Source organism: Rattus norvegicus, chromosome 4 (assembly GCF_021556685.1).
Source record: "Rattus norvegicus strain SHRSP/BbbUtx chromosome 4, alternate assembly SHRSP_T2T, whole genome shotgun sequence".
NCBI classification, from domain to species: Eukaryota; Metazoa; Chordata; class Mammalia; order Rodentia; family Muridae; genus Rattus; species Rattus norvegicus.
The window spans coordinates 76,097,217-76,122,740 of record NC_141537.1 but is presented as its reverse complement, the minus strand read 5'-3'; the positions used below and the strand labels follow the sequence as shown (position 1 = coordinate 76,122,740).

General features: G+C 39.6%; 1 protein-coding gene across 2 annotated transcripts in view; it reads right to left on the bottom strand.

The window, feature by feature from the left end:
- Nucleotides 1-25,524, bottom strand: part of Cntnap2 (contactin associated protein 2) — a 2,247,664-nt gene that overhangs the window by 1,032,493 nt on the left and 1,189,647 nt on the right. For both annotated transcript variants that reach the window (NM_001427648.1, XM_087658677.1), the window contains 1 exon segment: nt 14,333-14,504. In NM_001427648.1, the coding sequence (NP_001414577.1) occupies nt 14,333-14,504 (172 nt within the window).

The following is a 25,524-nucleotide window of genomic DNA, read 5'->3' as shown; positions in this document are numbered from 1 at the left end:
TGAAAGAAGGAAGGGAGAGGGGCATGGTTTCCCACTTCTAGAAACCTTTGGTGGATAAACGATTTTTTAAAACTACTGGGTATAAAATAAATCAAATTGTCTGATTTTGCAAGCACTGAACTCCTGGGCATGTGGTGGGTGTTAGTTGTTTTCTGGGAATTCCATACGCAGCAGATTTCCTGCATCCTTGGACTTGTTTTAGGTTTCCAGCCTTCAGGACAGTTTTCTGTATGAACTGATGCCTCTCAGGCCACTTGCTGCTCTTTCCTCATGAGTGTAATACTATGCACCAAACCTTATGTATGAAGTGTGCTACTTAGTTTTCTCTGAATCCATTCAGTGGATGGAGGATGACAGTTGAAGTCAAAGCAAGATCCAAGTAAAAGTTAAGGACTTTTACCCAAATTAAGGACTCTGAAGGAGAAAAATCAAAGCTGGATAGTATCTGGAGTTCACCACTAATTTTTGTTTTAAGCTGGTACTCAGGTCTTAGGATGCTGTGAGACTTGTTTTGGGGTATTTTCTGAAGTCTTCTTCCCAAATGAAATCGAGTTTCACTTGAGAAATTGCTAGTTGCCTTAAATTCAGCCAGAATTTGTTCTGGCCAACCTTATTTGGTGACTTTAGATTTAGATGAGGTCAAAGTCTTCTTATCCTCAGGATTAAAGGGGGTACAAAGTTTCAGACAGTTCAAAACTTACCAGAGAGACTGTCTGTATCCCTGAGCCATGTTGTATAACAGTCCTGAGTGAAGGTAAGAGATAGATTCCCCAGGGTTGCATTGGCCCAGTAGTGAAGAAAGAACCCAGTGGAGGATGAAATATTTCACATTGTAAAGGAAGTGCTTCCACAGATGGACACTGACCTAAATGAGGACACTCACATTTCTTAGAAAGAAGGATACAGCTCAGCCTGTGGATTTGTGACCTTAGGCCAGCCTGAGGCAGCTGCTCAAGAAGATAAAGGAGGTTGCTGATGTAGGGCAGAGTCTGAAACAGCTGTAGTCAACATCTCATCATTTCCATGTATAACCCATAACCAAGCTCAGCTTGAATGGTTTCCCCAAGGGACATGAAAGTTACCAATGCACTTATAGAGGGGAAGGAATTGCTAAAATGACCAGTCAGACACATAATATACTTGGAATAAAGCAAGCATATGGCTCGTAGAGTCACTAACTAGCCAGGTTATTGAGAACTAATGCTTTCTGCAGATGTTGCACTCTCAGTTCTAAAAACAAGATTGTCTTGGGCAAAATAGGACTGATCAACAGAGATGCTGGGACCTAAACAGAAAAGTAGTCATGTCACAATCCAAAAGCTGGACGAATCAGTTGGCACAGCCATGGGCATCAGGAGCAGAGTAGACTAGGTAGGCTGCAGAGACTCGGGGGTTCTGGAAAGAATAGCCATTTAGAATTCCACAAGAGATGATACTGGTTCTAGATAGAAAGCTAGGGAAAATGTCAGGTAGTGAGAAAAAAGAAGTATGTTTCTGGGATCTAGTTGAAGCTTCTTATAGCAGAGAAGCAGTAATCCAACTTTTCAGGGCATTTGTCTTCCCCATCAGTTTTCTAGGAACCTCACCAGAAACTTTATGTACAAGAAAAAGACATACTCTATATTCCCATTAAAATGGGAGTTGCTTCTTCATATTATACTTCACCAAAGGCATCTCCAGAGCCAGCTTATATCTTTGCTTTCTATTTTTATTGAAGATTTTACTTAATTAGATTTCAAAGGTTATCTCTCCTTTTCAGGTTTTTCCTCTGGAAACACTGTATCCCATCCTCCCTCCCCCTGCTTCTATGAGGGTGCTCCCCCACCCACCCACCCACCCACCCATCCAATCCCACCTCCACATTCTGGCATTTCCCTACACTGGGGATTCAAACCTTCCAATGACCAAGGGCCTCTCCTCCCACTGATGTCCAACAAGACCAGCCTCTGTTACATATGCAGCAGGAGCCATGGGTACTTATATGTGTAATCTTTTGTTGGGGATTAGTCCCTGGGAGTTCTGGTTGGTTGATAATGTTGTTCTTCCTATAGGGTTGCAAACCTCTTCAGCTTTTACACTTCTTTCACTAATTCCTCCATTGGGGACCCTGTGCTCAGTCTAATGGTTGGTTGCAAGTATCCACCTCTGTATTTGTCAGGCTCTGGCAGAGGCTCTCAGGAGAAAGCTATATCATGCTCCTGCCCTCAAGCATTTTTGGCATCCAAAATAGTGTCTGGATTTGATGTCTGTACATTGGATGGATCCCCAGGTAGGGCAGTCTCTGGGTGGCCTTTCCTTCAGTCTCTGCTCAACACTTCGTCTCCATATTTCCTCCCTTGAATATTTTGTTCACCCTTCTAAGAAGGAATGAAGCATTCACACTTTGGTCTTCCTTCTTCTTGAACTTCATGTTGTCTGTAAATTCTACCTTGGGTGTTCCGAGCTGTTGGGCTATTATCCACTTATCAGTGAGTATATACATGTGTGTTCTTTTGTGACTAGGTTACCTTACTCAGGATGATATTTTCTAATTCCATCCATTTGCCTAAGAATTTCAAAAAGACATTGTTTTTTTTTCTTTTATTGAATATTTTTATTTACATTTCAAATGTTATACCTTTTCCTGGTTTCCTGTATATAAGCCCCCTATCCCATGCCTCTCCCCCTTCTTCTATAAGGGAGTTCCCCCTCCCCAACCAACACCCCTCCTGCCTCCCTGCCTTGACAGGCTCCTATACTGGGGGTGGGGCAGTATTGGCAGGACCAAGGGTTTCTCCTCCCATTGGTGTCCAACCAGGCCATCCTCTGCTACATATGCAACTGGAGCCATGGATCTGTCCTGTACTCTTTGGGTAGCGGTTTAGTCCCTGGGAGCTCTGGTTGGTTGGTATTGCTGTCCTTATGGGATTGCAAGCCCCTTCAGCTCCTTCAATCCTTTCTCTAACTCCTCCAATGGGGACCCCATTCTCAGTTCAATGGTTTGCTGCTAGCATTTGCCTCTGTATTTGTCACGCTCTGGCTGATCCTCTCAGAAGATGGCTATATCACGTTTCAGTCAGCATGCATTTCTTGGCTTCTTCAATATTTTCTAGTTTGGTGGCTATATAGGCTGGGGGGGGGGCAGGATCTGAATGGCCATTCCTTCATCTCTGCTCCAATTTTGTCTTCATACCTCCTCCTATGAATATTTTAGTTCCCACCTTTAAGGATTGAAACATCTGCACTTTGGTCATCTTCTTCTTGAGCTTCCTGTAGTCTGTATCTTGGGAAATACAAGCTTTTGGGCTAATGTCTACTTATTAGTGAGTGTCTACCATGTGTGTTTTTTTGTGATTTGGTTACCTCACTCAGCATGATATTTTCTAGTTCCATCCATTTGCCTATGGATTTCATGAAGTCATTGTTTTTGATAGCTGAGTAATACTCCATTGTGTAGATGTACCACATTTTCTGTATCCTTTCCTCTTTTGAAGGACATCTTTCCAACTTTTGGATATTATAAATAAGGCTGCTATGAACATAGTGGAGCATATGCCTTGTTATATGTAGGCACATCTTTTGGGTATATGCCCAGGAGTGGTATAGCTGGGTCCTCAAGTAGAACTATGTCCAATTTTCTGAGGAACCTCCAGACTGATTTCCAGAGTGTTTGTACCAGTTTGCAATCCCACCAACAATGGAGAAGTGTTCTTCTTTCTCCACATCTGCTGTCACCTGAATTTTTGATCTTAGTCATTCTGACTTGTGTGAGGTAGAATCTCAGGGTTGTTTTGATTTGCATTTCCCTGATGACTAAGGATGTTAAACATTTCACTAGGTGCTTCTTGATTATTTAGTATTCCTTAGTTGAGAATTCTTTGTTTAGATTCTTCCCCATTTTTTTAATAGGATTATTTGGTTCTCTGGATTCTAACTTCTTGAGTTCTTTGTATATATAAGATATTAGCCCTCTATCAGATCTAGGATTGGTAAATATTTTTCCCCAGTCTGTTGGTTGCCATTTTGTCCTATTGACAATGCCCTTTGCCTTACAGAAGATCTGCAGCTTTCTGAGGTCCCATTTTTTTGACTCTTGATCTCAGAGAGCATAAGTCATTGGTGTTCTGTTCAGGAAAAATTTTCCTTGCCCAGGTGTTGCCACTTTCTCTTCTATTAGTTTCAGTTTACCTGGTTTTATATGGAGGTCCCTGATCCACTTGGACTTGACCTTTGTACAAGGAGAGAAGAATGGATCAATTTGCATTCTACATGCTGACCTCCAATTGAACCAGCCTTGAATTCCTGATCTTTCCATATCTTCCTTTTCAAAATAGATAAGAGGAAAACTTTCTTCTTAATCTTTTAAAATGTATTTTGACAGTAACCAAAGTAGTATGTGTAGTTAATGCTTAGACAATTGCAAGTTTCCCTTGAGGAACCAATGCCTATACTAAATGTATGTGTGTGTGTGTGTGTGTGTGTGTGTGTGCGCGCGTGCGCGTAGGGGTTGGGTGTCTTATTGTCATTATGAGAACCTCTCTGTTTCTCAAGCTGTGTGCATAGACCTATATTAAAGTATTACATATACATTTATACATATATGCATATATATGTATGTTAATTTTGTGTTTGTGTGTGCATGTATCATCATAAAATAATAGTCCTGAAATTCTTTTCTCCATCAAAGACGTCAATTAAGTTTGATTTTAGTTGAAATTCATAAAGATCCAAGGCAAGTCTATAGGCTGTTGAGGGTGGCACTGTGGAGGCAATGTCTCTGTCTCATCTCTAGTAATATTATTATTCCTAGGAGGAAGCTTTCCCCAAGTTAATCTTGACCCAGGAGCCATATTGGAGGATTGGGAGGACTAAGGCGGGACAGTAGCCTGAAATGGGTGTTTCATTTGACCTAGCATGAATATCACATTGACTGGATATATAGTTGGCAAAGAAAGTAATTATGAAAAGTATCTGTTCAAGGGTTAATCTGGTGGATTTACTTCTGATACAGAATGTTTTATGTTGTCTTTATCTAAGTTAAGATAGTGCATTAAAATTACTTTGTTGAGGAATCAAAGCGCCTGTCTCAGGGAAGCACTCTATCACTGAGCCACACCAACTGAGCCATAGACGACACATACGCTTTTGAAGAAGCACATCATCTCTTTCTAGACCGAGTTCATCAACTTTCCAGGAAAGCCAACTGACTTTTGAGATTTCTGATTATATGTATCTAACCCTTATCTAAATTCCCATATAGAATTTTATAGATTGAACTGGAGAGATGTGTTAGTAGTCTTCTGTTCCTGATATATAATCATGAGAATCATAGTTTAGATCCCAGCACCCATTTACTCCAGCTGTCACCCTGTGCACAACTGGAGAGGAGCAGAAACAGGTGGATTGCTAAGGCTTGCTGCCTTTCAACGAAGAAATTCTAAGCCCCAGGTTCAGAGGAAGATTCTGTTCCAAAGGAATAGATGGAGATAGAGGAGGATGCCTGAGACCTTCTTCTGGATTTTGCATATGACTTTTGGTTCATATGTTTGCATATGCTTACACAGACATTAATAATTTTTAAGCTCAAATGCTTATTCTTATATTTCAAGGGGAAAATCTTGAAAAGAAAGCACCAAACCGAAAAAGAAAATAAATGCTGGCTACATGATTATATACTTCTATCCAAAAATATAACGAAGACTTAATTGCAAACTCAGGAATAGGATCCAGTCTATTTTGCAATTTCTCAGGAAGCTAATTTCGCAAGCACTGGTTAAGTTGGGGCATTCATTTCTCTCCTTCCACTCTCTACTCAGTCCAGACTATTTATTGGTTTTGTTTTCTTATTTATGGGAGGGAAGTGGACTGAAAAAGAACAAACATCATTCTACTGCTGTATTACTTTTAGTACGTTATATAGTCCTGCTAAAAGACAGCTATTGGTTGAAATAAAATAAGGTTGCTTTATCCTGTAAATGACTTTTTAGTCCCCAGGTTCCAGCTTCTGGGAGACATCAATGGGAAGCCACTTAACCGAACCTCAAATACAAGCTTCCTGTTTCCTTTTGTCATTTCCAGATGTGGGGTTTGTTTCCCCATACTCTCAGAAAAGAACAGTTCAGGGTGATTTTATAAGCACAGAATGGAAAAAAGACAGATGCTTTTGAGAGGAATGTCCCCCATATCATCTCATGTACTTGAATACTTGGTCCCCAGCTGTGGCACTGTTTGCCAAAGCTGTAGAACCTTTAGTAAAGTTATGGGGCATTGTTGAAGGAAATTTGTCACTAGGGTGACACTTGAGGTCCTATAGAGAGTCTCTAATTCCTGTTTTCCTCTTTATTTTCGATGTGCAGGTGAAATGCAATCATCTGGCATTCATGCTCTTGTTGCTACATCAGCCCTTGGCATGGCACACTGGCTTCCCTCTGGAATTGCTGGCCAGAGCAAGAGCAAGAGCGAGAGCAAGAGTGAGAGCCAGAGCCAGAGCCAGAGCCAGAGCCAGAGCCAGAGCAAGACAAGAACAAGAGCAAGAGCATGAGCAACCATTCTCATCAAAGCTGTTTTGTTTGTTTGCTTGTTGTTTGTTGTCTTGCTTTGGTTTTCTTCTTTTTGGTTTTGGTTTTGTTTTGTTTTTAAATCAGGGTATTCTATCATAGTAACAGAAAAGCAATGAACAACACAGAACTTTTGAGCACCTAGAAAAAATAAAAACTTGATTCATACTGCTGTAAGTAAACATGGACTGAGGTGTTTTTGTTTGTTTGTTTGCTTGCTTATTTGCTTAACAGAAACATGAAGGAGGCCCGTTGACCTGAGACTTTCTTGCCATTCAGCTTAAGTTTTAAACAAGGTTGGCAGAGTGGCAAAGGGGAGGAGACCACACCTGCATTAGGAAAACAAATGGTACCACCACTAACTGCTGTGTCACTTCCCTTGTTCCTGCTCATAGTAAAGTGAAACACATCCCCTGGAAGCTGAACTGAAGATAGGCTGGACACTCAGGATACAAACCATGGCCTGCAAACTGTACCTTACTATTCCCTATGGAGAGTAGATTCATCTTGCTAAGCCCAGTATGCTCACAAACTACTTTAAATCAATTATTTTAACATCCGATTCTTCCTATCACTGTGTCCACAGAAAGCAGTAACTCTATATGGATTCAAAAGTCTGAGGAGAACTATATACTGTAGCAGCAACTTTCCCAGTTGTCAGAGCTGGCCAATATCACCCAGGACATTTTAGGGCTTACTCTAGTTCCTACCCATGCTTGGACAATTCTCTGATGCCTAAACCTCTGCTTTCCCAGTTTGAAATGTTTCATGGGCCCTTAGTGCTTCTCTCCCTGGACAGACAGAATGAGTCAACTGACATTGACTATTTCTGGATGTGCTTGCTTTTAGGTTATTATAAGGTTTTGGAAAGAAACCGTTTGCGAATCAGAGCTAATCAGTCAACTAAAGACATTTACTATCAGAAGTCAGCAGTACAAAGGTACTAGGATGGATAAAAGTGTTAATGATGCAACAAAAAACAATGGCTATCTTTTGTACAGTTTACATCACAGAGAGAAATTTAGTAACCAACGGTGTGAGCAAAGTCTTGTTCCTTGTGAAAAGGCTAGTCTGATTCCATGACAGACTTCAAATTGACAGTTAAGGAGACTATGCCTAAGAACTGGGTAAGTCTAGGCAAGCCCAAGCAAGTCAATTACTAATAGAAATAAAGGCTCCATCCTTCATCCCCCAATAGTGGTTCTAGAGAGATAGAGTAAGATAAAGCTCATCTACCCCAGAACTCCAATGTACTTTAAATTGAGCCCGTGAGATCACTTGATTGCCTCTCTATTTTGGTGCTGGGAGACCCTAGCATGATGGCCTTCTGTATAATGAAACACTCTTTGCACTTTAGCAATCATGATAAAAACTGTATGGTATTAGTACAGAGACAAGCAGGTAGATCAATGGACAGAAGCTGGAAAGAACCCAGATGTCCTTCAACAGAGGAATGGATACAGAAAATATGGTACATTTACACAGTGGAGTACTACTCAGCTATTAAAATGATGACTTTATGAAAATCATAAGCAAATGGATGAAACTAGAAAATATCATCCTGAGTGAGGTAACTCAATCACAAAATCCAAAACAAATGAAAACAAAAAACAAAACAAAAACACATTCAATGATAAGTGGATATTAGCCAAAATGTTGGAATGCCCAAGATACAATTCACAGACCATATGAAGGTCAAAAAGAAGGAAGGCCAAAATGTGGATGCATCAGTCCTTCTTAGAAGGGGGAACAAAATACTCACGGGAGGAAATGTGGAGACAAAGTGTTGAGCACAGACTGAAGGAAAGGCCACCCAGAGACTGTCCCACCTGGGGATCCATCCCAGATGCAGCCACAAAATCCAATCACTATTGCTGGTGCCAGAAGTGCTTGCTGACAGGAACTTGATATGGATGTCTCTTGAGAGGCTCTGTCGGATCCGTACTGATAAAAATTAAGATGCTTGCAGCTAACCATCAGACTGAGCATGGTGACCTTAGTGCAAGTTAGAGAAAGGACTGAAGGAGCTGAAAGGGTTTGCAACTCCTTAGGAAGAACAACAATATCAAACAACCGGACTCTCTAGAGCTCCCAGGAACTACACCACCAATCAAAGGGTACACACGGGGGACCCATGACTCCAGCAGCATACGCAGTAGAGGATGGTATTACCTGGCATCAATAAGAGGAGAAGCCCTTGGTCCTGAGAAGACTCTTTTCCCCAGTGTAGGGGAATTGAGGTGGGAGTGGGTGGGTAGGAGGGGAAGCATCCTCATAGAAGCAGGGGAATGGTTGATGGTTGATAGGTGAGGGGTGAACTGGGAAAGGGGATAACATTTGAATATACAAAAGAAAAGACATGAAAGGAATAAAAGATAAACTTTCTGATCCATGAATATTGCTTCCCTGATATGAATATATTTTAATATAGATAATTCATGAATTTCAATAAATGTATTTTTTAAAATTGAAAAAAATAAACCCCACTCATTGCATTTACATACTATTTGAGTCTAGGATAACATTCTTTGCTGAATCATGGAACTTTATACTTGGAAGCAGAATATCATGGAAAGGCAAATGTCCAGAGAGAAATCCTTGCTTCTTTCCTGTGCCCATAATTCCTTCTGAGTTTTAGGGACAGAGCTTGGGCCAGCATAGGTCTTACAAGCCAAACTGGGATGTCCTGCCTTAAATTGGGTAATTAAAGAAACATAGTAACTGAAAAGCCAGGGTGTGTGTGTGTTTGGGAGGGGGAGGTGGTCATTTTTTCAGTATGGACACAAAGTAAAGAGGAGAAAACTTAAGGATTGCCTCTCTCAAGCCATCTTTGGGGACCTAGCATGAGATCTGTGTTTCAATAGAGGAGAGGAGGTATGTATAAGTAAGAAGTCTTAATCAAGGAATAGTCCTGCATATCATTAACTCCCTACTCTCAGGGCTACAGCCTCTCCAGCAAAGAATTCTGACAAGTTGTCAGAACTGTGTAGAATCTCTTTCCAGCACACAAAGCTCCCTCTTGGACTGGCATATGGACCCTAGCCTTGTCCTTTGCCTGGCATGATATTCCTAGGGAAACTTCAACTTCATTATAATGAGAGTCAAAAGGAGATGCACCTGTGTCTCTTGAGAATACCTTCACTCTTGGAATGATGGTTACAATGAAAAACAAAGACATCACAAACCTGAGGCAGTTAATGTGGTAATATCAGGCACCAAACCTTGCTGTGTGATATGAGGATACATATCTGTTACATACATATACAAAACTGTATTTTTTACATTTCTACCTCGACATCTAGAAGATGTGTCCCCTGTGAGGCAATTCTGGATTTATGACTTTTCACTTCACTCCCATTGAACCTTCTCCACTGTTAGAAAGCAGAATTCTTTTGCTTACAAAAAACTTAGATGTGTTCTTTATTTTCTCATATTCTTCATATACTACATCACAAACCTTCCTGACTCTATCTGCTAAATATATTCAGAAATGAGAATGCCTTGCTTTCCCGTTCAGCAGACATCATTTGTTATATTATGAAAATGGTCTTCCAATCAGACTTCTGCCACCGGACACGTTCTCCTTCCACTGCCTAATCCATCATCTTATAGTATGAATTAGTGTGACTCATTGTCCTATTCAGGACCCTGCAAGGGTTTCTTAACTCTTTCAGAATAAAAAATAAATTTTATAAGGAAGCATTAGCTTCCAGTATTTTTAAATATTTACTTGTTTAAACTGGGTCTTGCTTTATAGCCAAAGCTATCCTGGTGTTCAGACCTCCCCTGTCTTATTTTCTGAGTTCTGGGCTTATAGCCAAGCAGTCCCATGCTAGAAAGGACTGGTTTCTAGAAGCACGCTAGTTTCCTTTCTTGCTGCCTTTCTCACCCTTCCAACCTTTTTGCCATGGCTTACTTGATAACCGTTATCATACAGGTATCTTCTTTGACCTAGCTCTCATTTGTGCATGCAATGCTCTTTCCTTAAATCAATAAAACATTAAGTTTTTAGGTCTTAAACAAATTGCTGTTTCTTTAATATAATCTTACTTTTTGAAATTATAATAAAATTACATCATTTCCTTCTCCTTGCCCGTACTCTAAGCCTTCCCGTGTACTGTTCTGTTTGCTTTCTTTACCTTCCATGGGCAACCCCCCTTAAGGTGTGTGCATGCGTGTGTGTGTGTGTGTGTGTGTGTGTGTGTGTGTGTGTGTGTGTTCTCTCTGTGTAATGTTTCTTGTCTCATATAATCTCAGGGCTGACCATTTGGCATTGGATAAGCAGTTGGTGAGGTCTCAGTACTTTGTTTTTAGTGCGGTTCACTCTGAGCAGCCCTGTTGTAACTACATTGGAAACCAGGATCTAATAAACCTGCCCTCTGCCTTGTTTTCTTCTTTTTGCTTAACAGAGAATCTTGTAACTTGTGGTATTATATAATTTTAACCCGGAGCTTACCTCCTACCTTTGTTCCCTTCCACTAGAATATGAGTTCCACATATCTATGGACTTCCATTTTGTTCATTGACTGATTTTAGTGCAGAAAACAGGAGTGGGCATTCCATATGGTCAGAAACCATGCATTAAGTGTATGGGCCTACAGTCTGACCAAATGAATATCTCTACGATTCAGAGCTCTGTTCCAAAAACATAGACCAAGAAACATGCAAATATACCCACAAAGAAAGAAAATACAGCAAGCTTTTCTGGAGCACTCAATCATCCTCCCCATCCACTTCCCTGTGTTCTCATCACATCAGTGCAGCAGCTGCTAACACACTCAGAGAGTTTATAAATCCAGCAGGGCTACTATGGCGGCTCTTCTATTTCCTTATTCTGTGCTCTCGTTTTTACACTCACCGCCTTTAAAAATAACTCTAATAAGTCTGTCTGGAATTTGAAAGGAGAAGCATGAGTATTTACTTCTTAGGGGGAATTTGGGCAAATGGAAGATAAATTGGTGTATATGGGGAAGCTGCAGAGCTTCCGCTAGCCAGCAGATGTTAGAGATGCATTTTTGCATTGCAGCTGCAGGAGTAGAGGCTAAGACTCTCCATTCTCTCATCTGGAGAGGCACAGCTCTAGGGTCATGTTGTTAGCAGCTCTTCAGTGAGTTTGAACGAAATGAACATGACCTATATAACACATGATATATATATATATATATATATATATATATATATATATATATGGGACTCTATAGCTTAGGATTTTTAACTGGAAATATTCTACATCAATAAAGGAGTTGATCTAACCAATTGACATTAGATATGGAGACTTTTTTTTTTGCCCTTAAAATGATAGGGGATAAAAAACGGTTTTCATGATGTGAAGTGGATCAAGTTAACTGTGGTGACAGACCCACATGTGGGCAATGCCAGTCTATGACCTGGTCTCTAAGACTAAATTCAGCAAAGTAAGAACACTGGGTACCAGCATTCTCTTCTATGCTTCTTGACACATGACCCAAACCTCCTGCTGCCAGATCTCACCTTTAGAGTGGGCTGTATCTCATGAATTATGAGTTGAAATAAATATTTCCATTCTTACATTTTATTATAGCAACAGGTATTTTTATTACAGCAACAAGTCAACTAACTAATATAGTTGTCATTCAAGTGATCATTTTGACTATTGCAGAGAACAAAGAATATGGATAGATAGACTGGCTCAGTCTAGCACAAAGCTACCAAATGTGGAAAAGTAAGTTCAAGTAATCTTCCCCACACACTTCCTCACCATGATCAAACATGGATACTCTTTATTTATTTACTCAGATCTTATTCACACTTTGTGGGACAACAATGCCCTTCCATCTGCATTACAAACATTGCATAAAAATTCCAACATCGTCTGTGTTTCCTATGCAAGAAACACTTTAAATAGGACAGCTTCGAATGGCATATTTGAAATAAAAGAGCAATACTTCTCATGCACAAAACTGAGCAGGGATAGTTCCACCAATATTACTGTCTCAGTGAAGCCACTGACATAGAAAGAGAACCAGGTACTAAGGCTTTCAATATCTGTAGAACTAGAAGAAATGCAATGTGATCTGGTAGAAAACATGCAGATGTCAAGCCATCTAATGTCAGGAAAAAAGGGTCTCTGAGTTACTCATCTTTTAGTTTCTCTGGTTACCACTACCATGTACCTCAAGCAGAAATAATGACTAATATATTATGACAGTCTTGCAAATGAGGGAGATATTGCTACTCTTACTGTAGTAACAGCACTCTCAGAGATGTAACATAAATGAACAGGGTGTTCCTCTGTCTTTTGTTATAAACATATTCAGACTTTAAAAAGGTATAAACCAACATAAACCAAGCTACTATGAACTGTAAGGTCCCATTTGCTTGGCTTCCAACTTAAGATCATAGAAAATTGAACTTGCTTCATATTCGAACATTTTTGCTATTTGTGGAATATACTAGCTGTCTTGAGCGGCTGCCTGAAGAGTTCCACTAAACACCTAGAAACTTTGAACTCCGCATGAAGGGAGGTCAAACTGAGGCATAAGTTTATTTATCTGCATGTGTTTGTGACTGTGTGCATACACATATATGTCACAAGAAGACATCAGATTCCCTGGAGCTGAAGCTACAGACATTGTGAGTTAACTGAAATATGTACTGGAAACTGAGCTCAGGTCTTGTGCAACAGCAGGAACTCCTAACTGCTGAGCTGGTTCTCTTAGCCTCTTTTAGTTCAAAAAAATTAAACATAGTTTTTCATGAACTTTCCTCTTACAAAATATGAAATTAATAAAGTTAGAGTTCAGAGTAAGATAACCCATTCTCAAAAGATCTGAAACTGGCTGAGAAAGCCGGGTTAATTCACTAATTTAGCATCAACTTGTAGTTACATGTAGTTTCCAAGACAAAGTATCTCAAAGGGAAATGTCTTGAGCTCTAATGCAAAGCAAACTTAAGAAGTAGAGTATTTAAGATTTAGGAAATTGTATGTGATATTATCCTATTTCATAGAAGCATTTTGCCTTTTTAGTCTGTGTGAATTCACATACAAAAGAAGGCATGAGAATAGGAGGGAGACTTGCAGGGAAGAAGAGTATTAGTGGGAAAAGAAGTGGGAAGAGAAAGGGAGTAGGGGAGAAAACAACTAAAATTATATCAATATTTGAAGCTGTGAACAGGAAAAGAAATGATTTCTTCCTATATTTGCAAAGCCCAATAAAATAATTTATAATATTTCTCTCTATATATTTTATAGGCAGAATTTTTCTAAGTACCTTGTGACAATCAACCCTCAATTGTTATGAGTCTCTTGTGACTATATCTGGCACAAAATGGTTTTCAGAAGGAACAATATACTGAGTCTGAGAAAAGAAGAAAATCCTCTGCTCGGAAGCATGGAAGAAATGGAAACACTGACCGCTGAGGGTTCCTAGCACTGTCAAGTTGCTGCCCGCAGTGCTGTCTACACAATCCCGTGCTATATATAAAACACAGAGACATATATACACATATACTGCATAATACACATATATACATATATGTATATATACATATATATGTACATACACAGAGATGCATGTACCAAACACACTCTCTATACACACAAACATACTACACACACATGTATATATATGCAAATGTTGTCTTTGCTGATATCACAAATACAATATATAACATCGGCATCCCAAAGAGCAACCATTCATAAGCCCATTTTTTGCATTCATATTTATCTTTTTCTTTTATGTTTTTCCTTATCAAACAACAGAAACATGAACGTGTGAAGTCTGGAGCACTTAATGTAGGATGAACATATGGCTTACCTGTCTATGATGGCACACATGTCAATGGTGACATTTGCAAAGCTTCCTGGCTTCCTCTGTGCCACTTCATATAAATTTACAAGCTGGTCATCTACCTGAATGAGCTGCATGCATCCTTGGAATGATGGCTGAAGGGCAGAGTGACTGGCATTGTTCATGTGGTTCAGAAATCCTACAAAACAGAAGGAACAAGAAGGTCACAATGGACATCCAACATGCTTTATTAAAGGTCTCCCAGGCATTTGACTGGACACAGCCATCTGAATAATAATGGCATATCTTTGATTTTTGCAGATGTAGTACAGGAGTGCTTGAAAATGTGAGATTACTTTAGGCAAGAGTTAGGTTTGGGAGAAGGAGTTAAATGAGACTGTCCCCATAGGCTCATGTATGTGAATGCTTATTTTTGTAGTGGGTGTAACTATTTGGGAAGGATTGGGAAGTGTGGCCTTGTTGGAGTAGGTATGGCCCTGAATGTTCCTCAATCCAAACCTGTCTACTGGCAAATTTAAACTGTACTCATTAGTCTTAAATTACTTACTAATTTATTCTTTCCAATACTAAATGATTGGCAAAGATGACGAATACATAAAAATGTGATTAAATGAACAAAAGTGAATATTGAAAAAGCAGAAGTTGGTTATTAAGTAATTCTTTAAAATGTCATATTTTGATTAGTTATTATTATAGTTCACTTCAATAAAAAGCCCTTCTTTCACTTCCTTAGCAAGTACCAATATGTAAACTATGAAAACCACCATTTAAATGTTCTATAATATTTCATTTCAGAGGTATACATTAATTTCCACTAATATAGCACACACACACACACACACACACAAAGGATTATATTTAGTTCTTGGCTTAAAATGACATATTCTGTATTAATATTGTTATATTTTGTATGTATGTGTTTGTGTGTCTGTATGTATGTATGTGTGTTTGTGTCTGCATTTGTGAGTACATGAATATGCCTGTGTATGTATGAGTGCATGTATTTCTAAACTACATAATTTTCTTGTCATTCACTTAGTCCCTTTACAAAAATGCTGACTTTTCAATAAGTTGTCTACTAAAAATAGTTGTATATATACAATGTGATTTCAATGTGTTTAATCATGATAAAAGTGAGTAGATTTTAACGGCTAAACTTAGGAGACAGAAAACAACCAGCTGTAACTTTTGTGACTGCTTTTAGCAAGGCTATCATTGGGTTCAGCTTTTGTGACTACTTAGGAGTCTAAACATTCACATTAACTTGGATGGATTTTGAAATGAGTAGTTGTCTCCATGAGAGAACTCTTGTGAGGCAGAACAGCTGCATAAAAGCTCATCACTTCCAATTGGGTGTGATTAAGTTCCCAAACAAGACTTGAGAATCCACTCACAACATTGTTCTGTTCGGTCTTGATACATTTGGAGTCTGAAATTCTCAAATCTTTTCATGCTCCTACATGAGATATTCTAGGGGAAGATAATTATAGGAATAGTCACTACATAATCATTGAAACAGTCCTTTTTTCTAGCATTATACTTAATGCTTTTAAGAAAGATCCCATTGGCCCTTGTATATAAGCATTCACAAGCTTTTGTAGCATTTTTGGACTCTGAGTTTGGATGATAGTTTCTCTAGACAACAAAACTCAAGTGGTGTAAGTTTGTTACACCATTTCTCATCTGGTATGTGAAATCGCAGTGTTATGGAGAGGCCTATGAGTGATAGTAAAAGATTTCCATGACTGAAAATATGTTGTGTGGCATGGACAGGGGTGGGGTGAAGACTGGATTGTTGGTACTTAACAATAGGATGAGTAAATAGCCTCTTGCTGGAAACAAATTACAATAAAACCCCCAAAGGGAAGTGTAAGTTAGCATAACAAACATTCAAAGAATTGCTGCTCAGAAGAATGATGTGTCTAGGGGAGGCAGTTGGTAACAACATAAAAGAAATGGCCCTGGAAATGAAAGATCATGGAATCCTTATTATTTTGTACGGCAAAGTTTATCAGAATTGCTATCTGTCATAGTTAAGGCTACCAGATCAAACAGGATGATCAAAGTAACTTGAAGAGGGAAGAGTTTATTTGGCTTACATTACAAATTATTGTCAATCATTGGATAGGAAAGAGCTTATTTGGCTTACAGTATCAAATTATTGTCCATCATCAATGAAGCCAGGGCAGGAGTTCAAACAGGGCAGGAAATCAAAACAGGAGCTGATGCAAAATCCATAGAGGAGTGCTGCTTACTGGCTTGCTCCACATGGCTTTCTCACTCTGCTTTCTTTTTCTTTTTCTTCTTAAGTTTGTTATTTTTATTGGATTTTTCTAAATTCACATTTCAAATGTTATCCCCGTTCCTGGTTTCCAGTCCATAACCCCCCTATTCCATTCCCTCTCCCTTCTTCTATGAGTGTCTTCCCACTCACCCACCTCTTCCAACTTCCCAGCCCTGACATTTCCCTACATTAGGGAGTCCAACCTTGGCAGGACCAAGGGTTTCTCCTCTCGTTGGTATTAACAAGGCCATCCTCTGCTACATATGCATGGAGTCCATGTGTACTCTTTGGATGGTGGTTTAGTCCCTGGACCTCTGGTTGGTTGGTATTGTTGTTCTTATGGAGTTGCAAACCCCTTCAGCTCCTTCAGTCCTTTCTCTAACTCCTCCAATGGGGACCCCATTCTCAGTTCAAAGGTTTGCTGCTAGCATTCACCTCTGTATTTGTGATGTTCTGGCAGAGACTCTCAGGAGACAGCTATATCAGGCTCCTCTCAGCATGCACTTCTTGGCATCAGCAATATTTTCTGGGTTTGGTGGCTGTATGTATATGGGCTGGATCTTCAGGTAGGACAGTCTAACACTGCAAACTCAGGGATGGTACCAACCATGATGGGCTTGGCCCTCTGTCATCAATCACTGATTAAGAAAATGCTCTTTGGGCTTGCCTACAAGCCCCATCTAATGGAAGTATTTTCTTGATCGAGTTTCCTTTCATTCGGACTTTAGCTTGTATCAAGTTGACACAAGATTATCCAACACAGTGTCTATGGCAACACAAAAATGAAAAGATGTACTTAAATAAGCTAGTCAAGGGTATCCCAGCATAGTACCAAAAGTGTTAACTGCTAACCCAATTCAATCTTTCTGTAAAATTGATTAGTGTGAGCAGCGCATTGCTGTGTCTGGGAGGACTTTTTCAGAGAGAGGAAGACACAACCTGAGTGTGTATAGTACCCTTTCACAGACTGGGGAGGGGACCAGATAGAAGAGGAAGGCAAGCTGGCCTTAGCAGAATTCTAAATAGTCTGCCAGGCCACTATGGACAGAAGCTTGTGAAACAATGAGTGAAATATGGCTTTTTTTCCCTTCAAGTTGTTCAGTTTAGGTACCTTGTCCTACTGGTGAATACTGACTAACACAATCTAAAGCCAACTCTCAGCTGTAAGGAAGCCATGGCTTGATGCATCTCACAGCAAAATTTGTCTTAATTCCACTTTACTCTGACAGTGAGCAATGCAAGAATGAAGAAATTGCTTCCAAAACAATGATCACATACCAGGAAATGTCATCTAGTGAAGACAAGGAAATATGATGGTGAAATCTCTGCCACGGCCTCAGACAGATGTGAGGTAATGCTCTAGGAAACAATCCACGAGAGAAAAGACCCACTCAGAAACTACGCTATGTACTTCCAGACTCCAAACAAGAGCATTTCTAATGATCTTAGAGGTATTTCGCTCAGCAGGTTAAGAGCTCGGGGCTGCTTATCTCTATGAGGTTAAAGATGGGCTTTCTAGTAAATGACAATTTGGAAGCATTTAGTATTTATCTGTGTCATTGCTTTTTAAATATTATATTTTCAGTGTGTGTGTGTGTGTGTGTGTGTGTGTGTGTGTGTGTGTGTGTGTGTTTGTAACTACATCATGTTTTGTGTATTGAGGCCCAAGGACTATTTGTGAAGTCAGTTCTTTCCTTCTACTTTATGGGTCCTGGGGACCAAGCTCAGATTGTCAAGCATAACAGTAGACTCATTTATCCACTAAGGCATCTTGGTGGAACTCTTTGTATTTTAAAAACATGACCTTGAACTCCTTATCTTTTTATCTTCACCTCCAACATATAGTGAAATGCTATTCTTCTTCATCGGACAAAGGAGAAACCCATTATCAGAGATCCCCATTGATTTTGTTTTTTAAGGACATTGGCAATAACAGTAATGCCACCAGCTTTGACCACTATGTACTAAAATAGCCAGAGAGCATAAATGAAAAAAAAAAAAAAACAAACAAACAAATAAAAAAAAAACCACATACAAAACAAAAACAAAAAAACCTTTAAGACCATACTCTATGGGGGTGGGGTAGGGGAGAAAAGAAACTGAAAACATGGACTACCTCTTAAGAAGAAGAGAAAAAGAAAAGAAGGAGATAACTCAGTGTGGCAGAACAAACAAATGAAGAACAAAGAGTTTTGGAAAATCAGTAGGTCTTGGAATTACCAACAAGTGCCCAACGTCTAAGACAATACAGACCAGTAATTTTGGTCTGGCTTGACTTAAGCAAAGCTTGGAAGCTTACACACAGATAATCTAATGAAACACAACTTTGGGGGTGGTTTTCAGAACAGAGGTGGACTGTATGCATGTAAGAAAATGAATAATCATGGAAGGAAGGATAAAATCTTAATTCCATCATCAAGAAGGCTATCAATTATCATCTTATAGTTATATTACTGTGACTGCCCCTAGGATACTCTCCTCCCACTCTGAACCAGCTCCAACCTGAGTGAGAACAACAGAACACTGCAGAATATTTACATATGGGTTATGATTATAGAACTGGATGAGAACATTCTTGAGTTCTACAAGCTAACGATGTGTAATATTGGCCACATGGATCTGGAACATTGTCAGTCTTGAGCTCACCTGGGAAAGCACCCCTGCCCTGTCATTCCTGTGCCTATGCTATAACTGGTTGGTACTTTACTTATAGGTTCAGACTTCTGCTCTATGATTAGGAGATAACACCTTATCTGAATTGAAGTCCATTCAGTTTATTCTTCCCACTGACAAAGTCATTCGGTGTATTCTCAAGGTTTTGAAAATTTAATTCAGAAATACATAAGTGAAAAACATGCTGACATTTGTTCTGACATTACAATGCCAATCTAAACAGTTGCAAGTTATACTGTTAATCTGATTGAACAGAATAAGGAAAAAATGATGGTAGGCACCAGGGCTTGGAATTTAAATGGCTGAAGAACATTGCTTTTCTATTATATGTTTTAAAGTTAAAGGATGTTAGAGAGAGGCTGGGAGAGCACTACAAAGGAGCGTTTCCAATGAAAGCCTGGAAAAATGAATCAAGTGTTTACCAATCACTGCCTATTCAAGCTTTCAGAATAAAGCAGTCAAAAATGTATTCAGCAGCAGCAGACCACAAGCCCCAGGATGGAAGTGAGGGGCTGTTTACAAGTAATATAGAGTTTAAAGGAGCAAGGAAGACACTACCTGGTGTGGTTGGAACAGTGGGTGTGGTATAGGTTAGTTGTGCCAATATGTTAATACATGGAGAATAGGATGAGCCAGGTCTCAATAATACAGACAGAGCTATAAATCCGGAACATGAGAAACACTGAATGAATGCTGTGGGCTTGGGCAGGAATTTAATCCAAGAGTGTGAATTTGTGGTCTTCTTTATATGTAGCTAGATATACAAGTCAATTTAGATAGAATTGGGATTTGGTCAAAACATAGTTGGTTCCTATCATCTCAGGGGAACAGTCTGTAAAAGAATGGATACTCCTACATGCCAGATGTGTTTCGTCAAGATTAGGATGCCATAGAGAAATGATAGCTGATGAAACTTGGACAGGACAAATGTATAATGAGTCTAGAATATTGTATGTTGTATTAACAACTACTGACATGGTAGGAATTAAAGAAAGAATGGCAGAGTTGCTCCAGAATGACATGAAGCACTTATTGCTGCTCCATTTCACAATTTGAGAATAAAATTTTATATTTTATTAATCAATAAAAATGATAGGAATATTAAGTAAAATCCAAATCTATGCATAAATGACTGCGTAAAGTGAATAAATCAACGTGGAAAAGACCAGAGAAGCCTCTCTTTATAGCCTCCTGGTAACACACAATATAAGAGGGATATTAGAGTTTGAAAGTCATCCTTTGACAATCCTCATACTAGTAATAAGTTAGGCAGTAGATATCAGTAGAGGCTGCAATAAAAGCTGGATTGGGGACCATAGACACCAGGGTCTCTTTAGAGCAGCCATTGAAGCTGAGCACATTGCTGTACACCTTTAGTCTCAGTGCCATCACTCTGGAGACAGACACATGTATCTCTTGAGTTCAAAGCCAGTCTCGTCAACTTTGCAAGTTCTAAGTCAGCCAGAGCTACATAGAGATGCTGGCTTTTAAAAGGTGTCATTGAAAAAGCAAGGTTCATCAGTTTACAGGTGAGAAACCTGTAATATTACTTTGTCGCCAAACTATCAAACATGTTACTGTACTGCTAGGACCAATGGACACTATGGGTTACCTGACAGTATGCAAAATAGGAAAATAAATACAGACTTCAGTGTTTCTGCAAAAATATATTTGCCTTCCTTTGTAATGTCAGACCAAAATAAACAAGCTCTACCTACAGAGGATGACTTGAGATACTCAAGGATGATGTGCTCTGACAAGCAATCGAGGATCTAGCTTTGCTTTCTAAGGACAGAAAAGTAGGAGGATGGGGAGAATAAGGTGCTTTTGGCTTGGTCCTTTGTTATAAATGACATTATTAGACAACTGGAGAACCCACATGTGGGCTTGTTATTCTGGGGATCTTTGAGCTTTTCCTAATGTTTTGTTTTTTTATAAATTTCAAGCTATTTTTGAAATAGAGACTAATACAAAATATTTGTGTCATCAGCGAACCTGTTTCAGATTGAATTTATTCCACCTTAATCTGTATTCAATTCTCATGGATTTTAAATGAGAATTTTCTTTCTAAAACTAGTGGTTGATTTTAGCTCTTGGAAGTCCAATTCCAGTCCTTCTTAGAGACCTTTTCCTGTTATTCGATCAGCAGATGAATACTCCACATACTCAATACAGATGAGGTCTGTTTTGAGACTAATTATTCTGAAAGATAATTTTCTTATACTTATTAGTTGGGTTACTATTATCTTGTTTATTATTTTTATATCAGTATCATGGTGATCCATCTGATTGCATGTCTATTTTTAGGTTCGGACATTTCTTTGTATTTAAATTTGGCTAAAAGGTTAGAAATTTAAGCTTTAACGGGAGTCAGAAGTTAGAAGGTAATTTCCTTGAAAGTAATTTTTATCAGTAAATTCTGATGATGGAATTGAAAGAAATCACTTTGTTGTCTCTTTTAGGTTTAGTATGAATTGAAGTGGAAACTTAAGAGCTCTTTTGACCTGTGCTCAGAGCTGACCTTGGGACACTGCTCTCTGTACCCTGATCTCGAGGATAGAGAGCTCGATTCTCAGAATTGCAGACAATCCTGAGAGCACAGATGAGACCACTACTTCTGCTCATATTCCTGGATCAGGAGGAATCTGCCTGGAGCCCTCTGGACACAGGAACCACAGAGCAGTCTGGGACAGAATCCTTCTGGTTTCTCTCTGCACCTTGAACAACCCTGGGACACAGGTCTCTGTACCCAGATTCCCCTGGATAGAGAGTTGGATTCTCAGAAGTGCGGACAATCCTGAGAGCACAGATGCTGCTGGGAGAGAGCTGGTCTCCAGGAGTGCTGACACACAGACTTACAGGAGAGTCAAGCCACTGTCAGAGACAGGAATATCAGCTAACACCAAGATAAGCAGATGGCAAGAGGCAAGTGTAAGAACCTAAGCAACAGAAACCAAGGCCATTTGGCATCAGTAGAACCCAGGTCCCCTACAACAGCAAGCCCTGGATACCCCAACACACTGGAAAAGCAAGATTTGGATTTAAAATCATGACTCATGAGGATGTTAGAGAACTTTAGGAAGGATGTAAATAACTTCCTTAAAGAAATGTAGGAGAATATAGATAAACAAGTAGAAGTCCTTAAAGAGGAAACACAAAAATCCCTTAAAGAATTACAGGAAAACATAACCAAGCAGGTGAAGGAATTAAACAAAACCGTTCAGGATCTAAAAATGGAAATAGAAATAATTTAAAAAATCACAAAGAGAGACAACCCTGGAGATAGAAAACCTAAGAAAGAGTTCAGGAGCCACAAACGCATACATTACCAACAGAATACAAGAGATAGAAGAGAGAATCTTAGGGGCAGAAGATACCATAGAAAACATTAGCACAACCTTCAAAGATAAGGTAAAACACAAAAAGCTCCTAATGCAAAACATCCAGGAAATCCGGATAAGAGGTATAGAAGAGAGCAAAGACTTCTAACTTAAAGGGCCACTAAATATCTTCAACAAAATTGTAGAAGAAAACTCCCCTAACCTAAGAAAATTCCAAATTCATTTGGAAAAACAAAATACCCAGGATAGCTAAAACCATCCACAACAATAAAAGAACTTCTGGAGAAATCATCATCCCTGACCTCAAGCTGTATAGCACAGCAATCCTTATGAAAACTGCATGGTATTGGTACAGAGACAATCAGGTAGATAAATAAAATAAAATTGAAGACCCAGAAATGAATTCAAACAACTATGGTCACTTGATCTTTGACAAAGAAGATAAACCACCTAGTGGAATAAAATATAGCAGTTTCAACAAATGGTAGTGGTTCAACTCGAGGCCAGCATGTAGAAGAATGCAAATTGATCCATTCTTAACACCCTGTACAAAGCTCAAGTCCAAGTGGATCGCAGACCTCCACAGAAAACCGGATACACTCAATTAGAAGAAAAAGCAAGGAAGAGCCTCAAACACATGAGCACTGGGGAAAATTGAATAGAACACCAGTGACTTATGCTCTAAGATCAAGAATCAACAAATGGGACCTCATAAAACTGCAAAGTTTCTGTAAGGCAAAGGACACTGTCATTAGGATAAAACAGCAACCAACAGATTGGGAAAAGATCTTTACCAATCCTACATCTGATAGAGGGCTAATATCCAATATATACAAAGAACTCAAGAAGTTAGACTCCAGAGAGCCAAATAACCCTATTAAAAAATGGGGTACAGAGCTAAACAAAGAATTCTCAGCTGAGGAATGTCAAATGGCTGAGAAGTACCTAAAGAAATGTTCAGCATCCTTATTTACCAGTGAAATGCAAATCAAAACAACCCTGGGATTCTATCTCACAGAATAGCTAAGATAAAAATCTCAGGAGACAACAGATGCTGGTGAGGATGTGGAGAAAGAAGAACACTCCTCCATTGTTGGTGGGATTGCAAGCTGGTACAGCCACTCTAGAAATCATTCTGGAGGTTCCTCAGAAAATTGGACAATGCACTACCTGACGACCCAGTTATACCACTTCTGGGTATATACCCAGAAGTTGCTGCAACATATAACAAGGACACATGCTTTACTATGTTCATAGCAGCCTTATATATAATAGTCAGAAGCTGGAAAGAACTCAAATGTCCCTCGACAGAGGAATGGATACAGAAAATGTGGTATATTTACACAATGGAGTACTAGTAAGCTATTAAAAATAATGATTTCATGAAATGCATAGGCAAATGTATGGAACTGGAAAATATCATCCTGAGTGAGGTAACCCATTCACAAAAACTACACATGGTATGCACTCATTGATAAGTGGATATTAGCTCAGATTACCCAACATACAATACACAGACAACATGAAGCTCAAGAATAATGATGACCAAAGTGTTGATACTTCAGTCCTTCTTAGAAGGGAGAACAAAAATATTCATAGGAAGGGATATGGAGACAAAATTTGAATCAGAGACTGAAGAAATGGCCATTCAGAAAGTGCCCCACCTGGGGATCCAGCCCATAAACGTACAACCATCAAACTCAGCCACCATTGGGAATGCCAAAAGGTACATGCTGACAGGAGCCTGATATAGCTGTCTCCTGAGAGCTTCTGCTGGAGCATGACAAATACAGAGGCAGGCTCTAGTAGCCAACTACTGAACTGAGAATAGGGTCTCCATTGAACGAGTTATAGAAAAGATTGAAGGAACCGAAGGGGTTTGTAACCCCATAAGAAAAACAATACCAACAAACCAGAGACTAAACCACCATCTGAAGAGTACACATGGACAGACCCATGGCTCCAGCTGCATATGTAGCATAGGATGGCCTTGTTGGGTACCAATGGGAAGAGAATCCCTTGGTTCTGTCAAGGCTGGACCACCCAGTGTAGGGAAATATCAGGGTGGGTGGTGGGAAGGAATGGTTGGATGGGTCGGGGAACACCCTCATAAAAGTAGGGGGATGGGAAATGGGAAAGGGGTTTATGGACAGGAACCCGAGAAAGGGGATAACATTTGAAATGTAATTAAATAAAAAATATCCAAGGAAAAAAGATGTTCTTTGGAAGTCAGTTGCATGGTGCTTTGCTGAGGCCAACATGTGAATGAATGTTTAGCTGAGGCACACACAGGTGAAAGGATGTTCTGCTAAAAGAAGTACGTGAAGGATCATGTGATGAATGATTCTTTGGTGTGCTGCAGTTTCTTGCTGCTTCTGGGGAGTTGGGCTGATTGGCAGTGTGATGTCAGACAGATGCATGTGCTGAGACAAGATACATGCTGAGGCAAGACCTGTGGAGGACATGTAATGTTTGGAGGGTATCAATAGGACTTGATGGACAGCGTTAGGGGGTGAGCTGGCTTATAGAGCTAGCTGTGCAATGCTTGTTGGTCTCTTTGCCTATCTTCAATTCCCTAAGAAATGCAAAGCCTGAGAACTTCTGGTATTCCTCCTGGTCCCTTCTGCTGACTGACGCCAAGGCTCAGACCTGTCTGTCTTTGTGCCACCACTGCTGATTCACGATTGCTATCTTTACTCTACTGAACTCAGCTGTTGGTGTACATGAATTGTTTGTGAGTGTACGAGTTGCCGCTGCTGACCAGTGAACTGAACTGCTGATTTCCACACAACACAGATGTGAGTTTCTCCAAAGAACTTTCTTAAATAGATCCACTTCCCCTCCCTCCTCCTGTATCCTTTCTTTCCCACTACTTCTGGTGGGTGGTAAGCTGTAAAAGA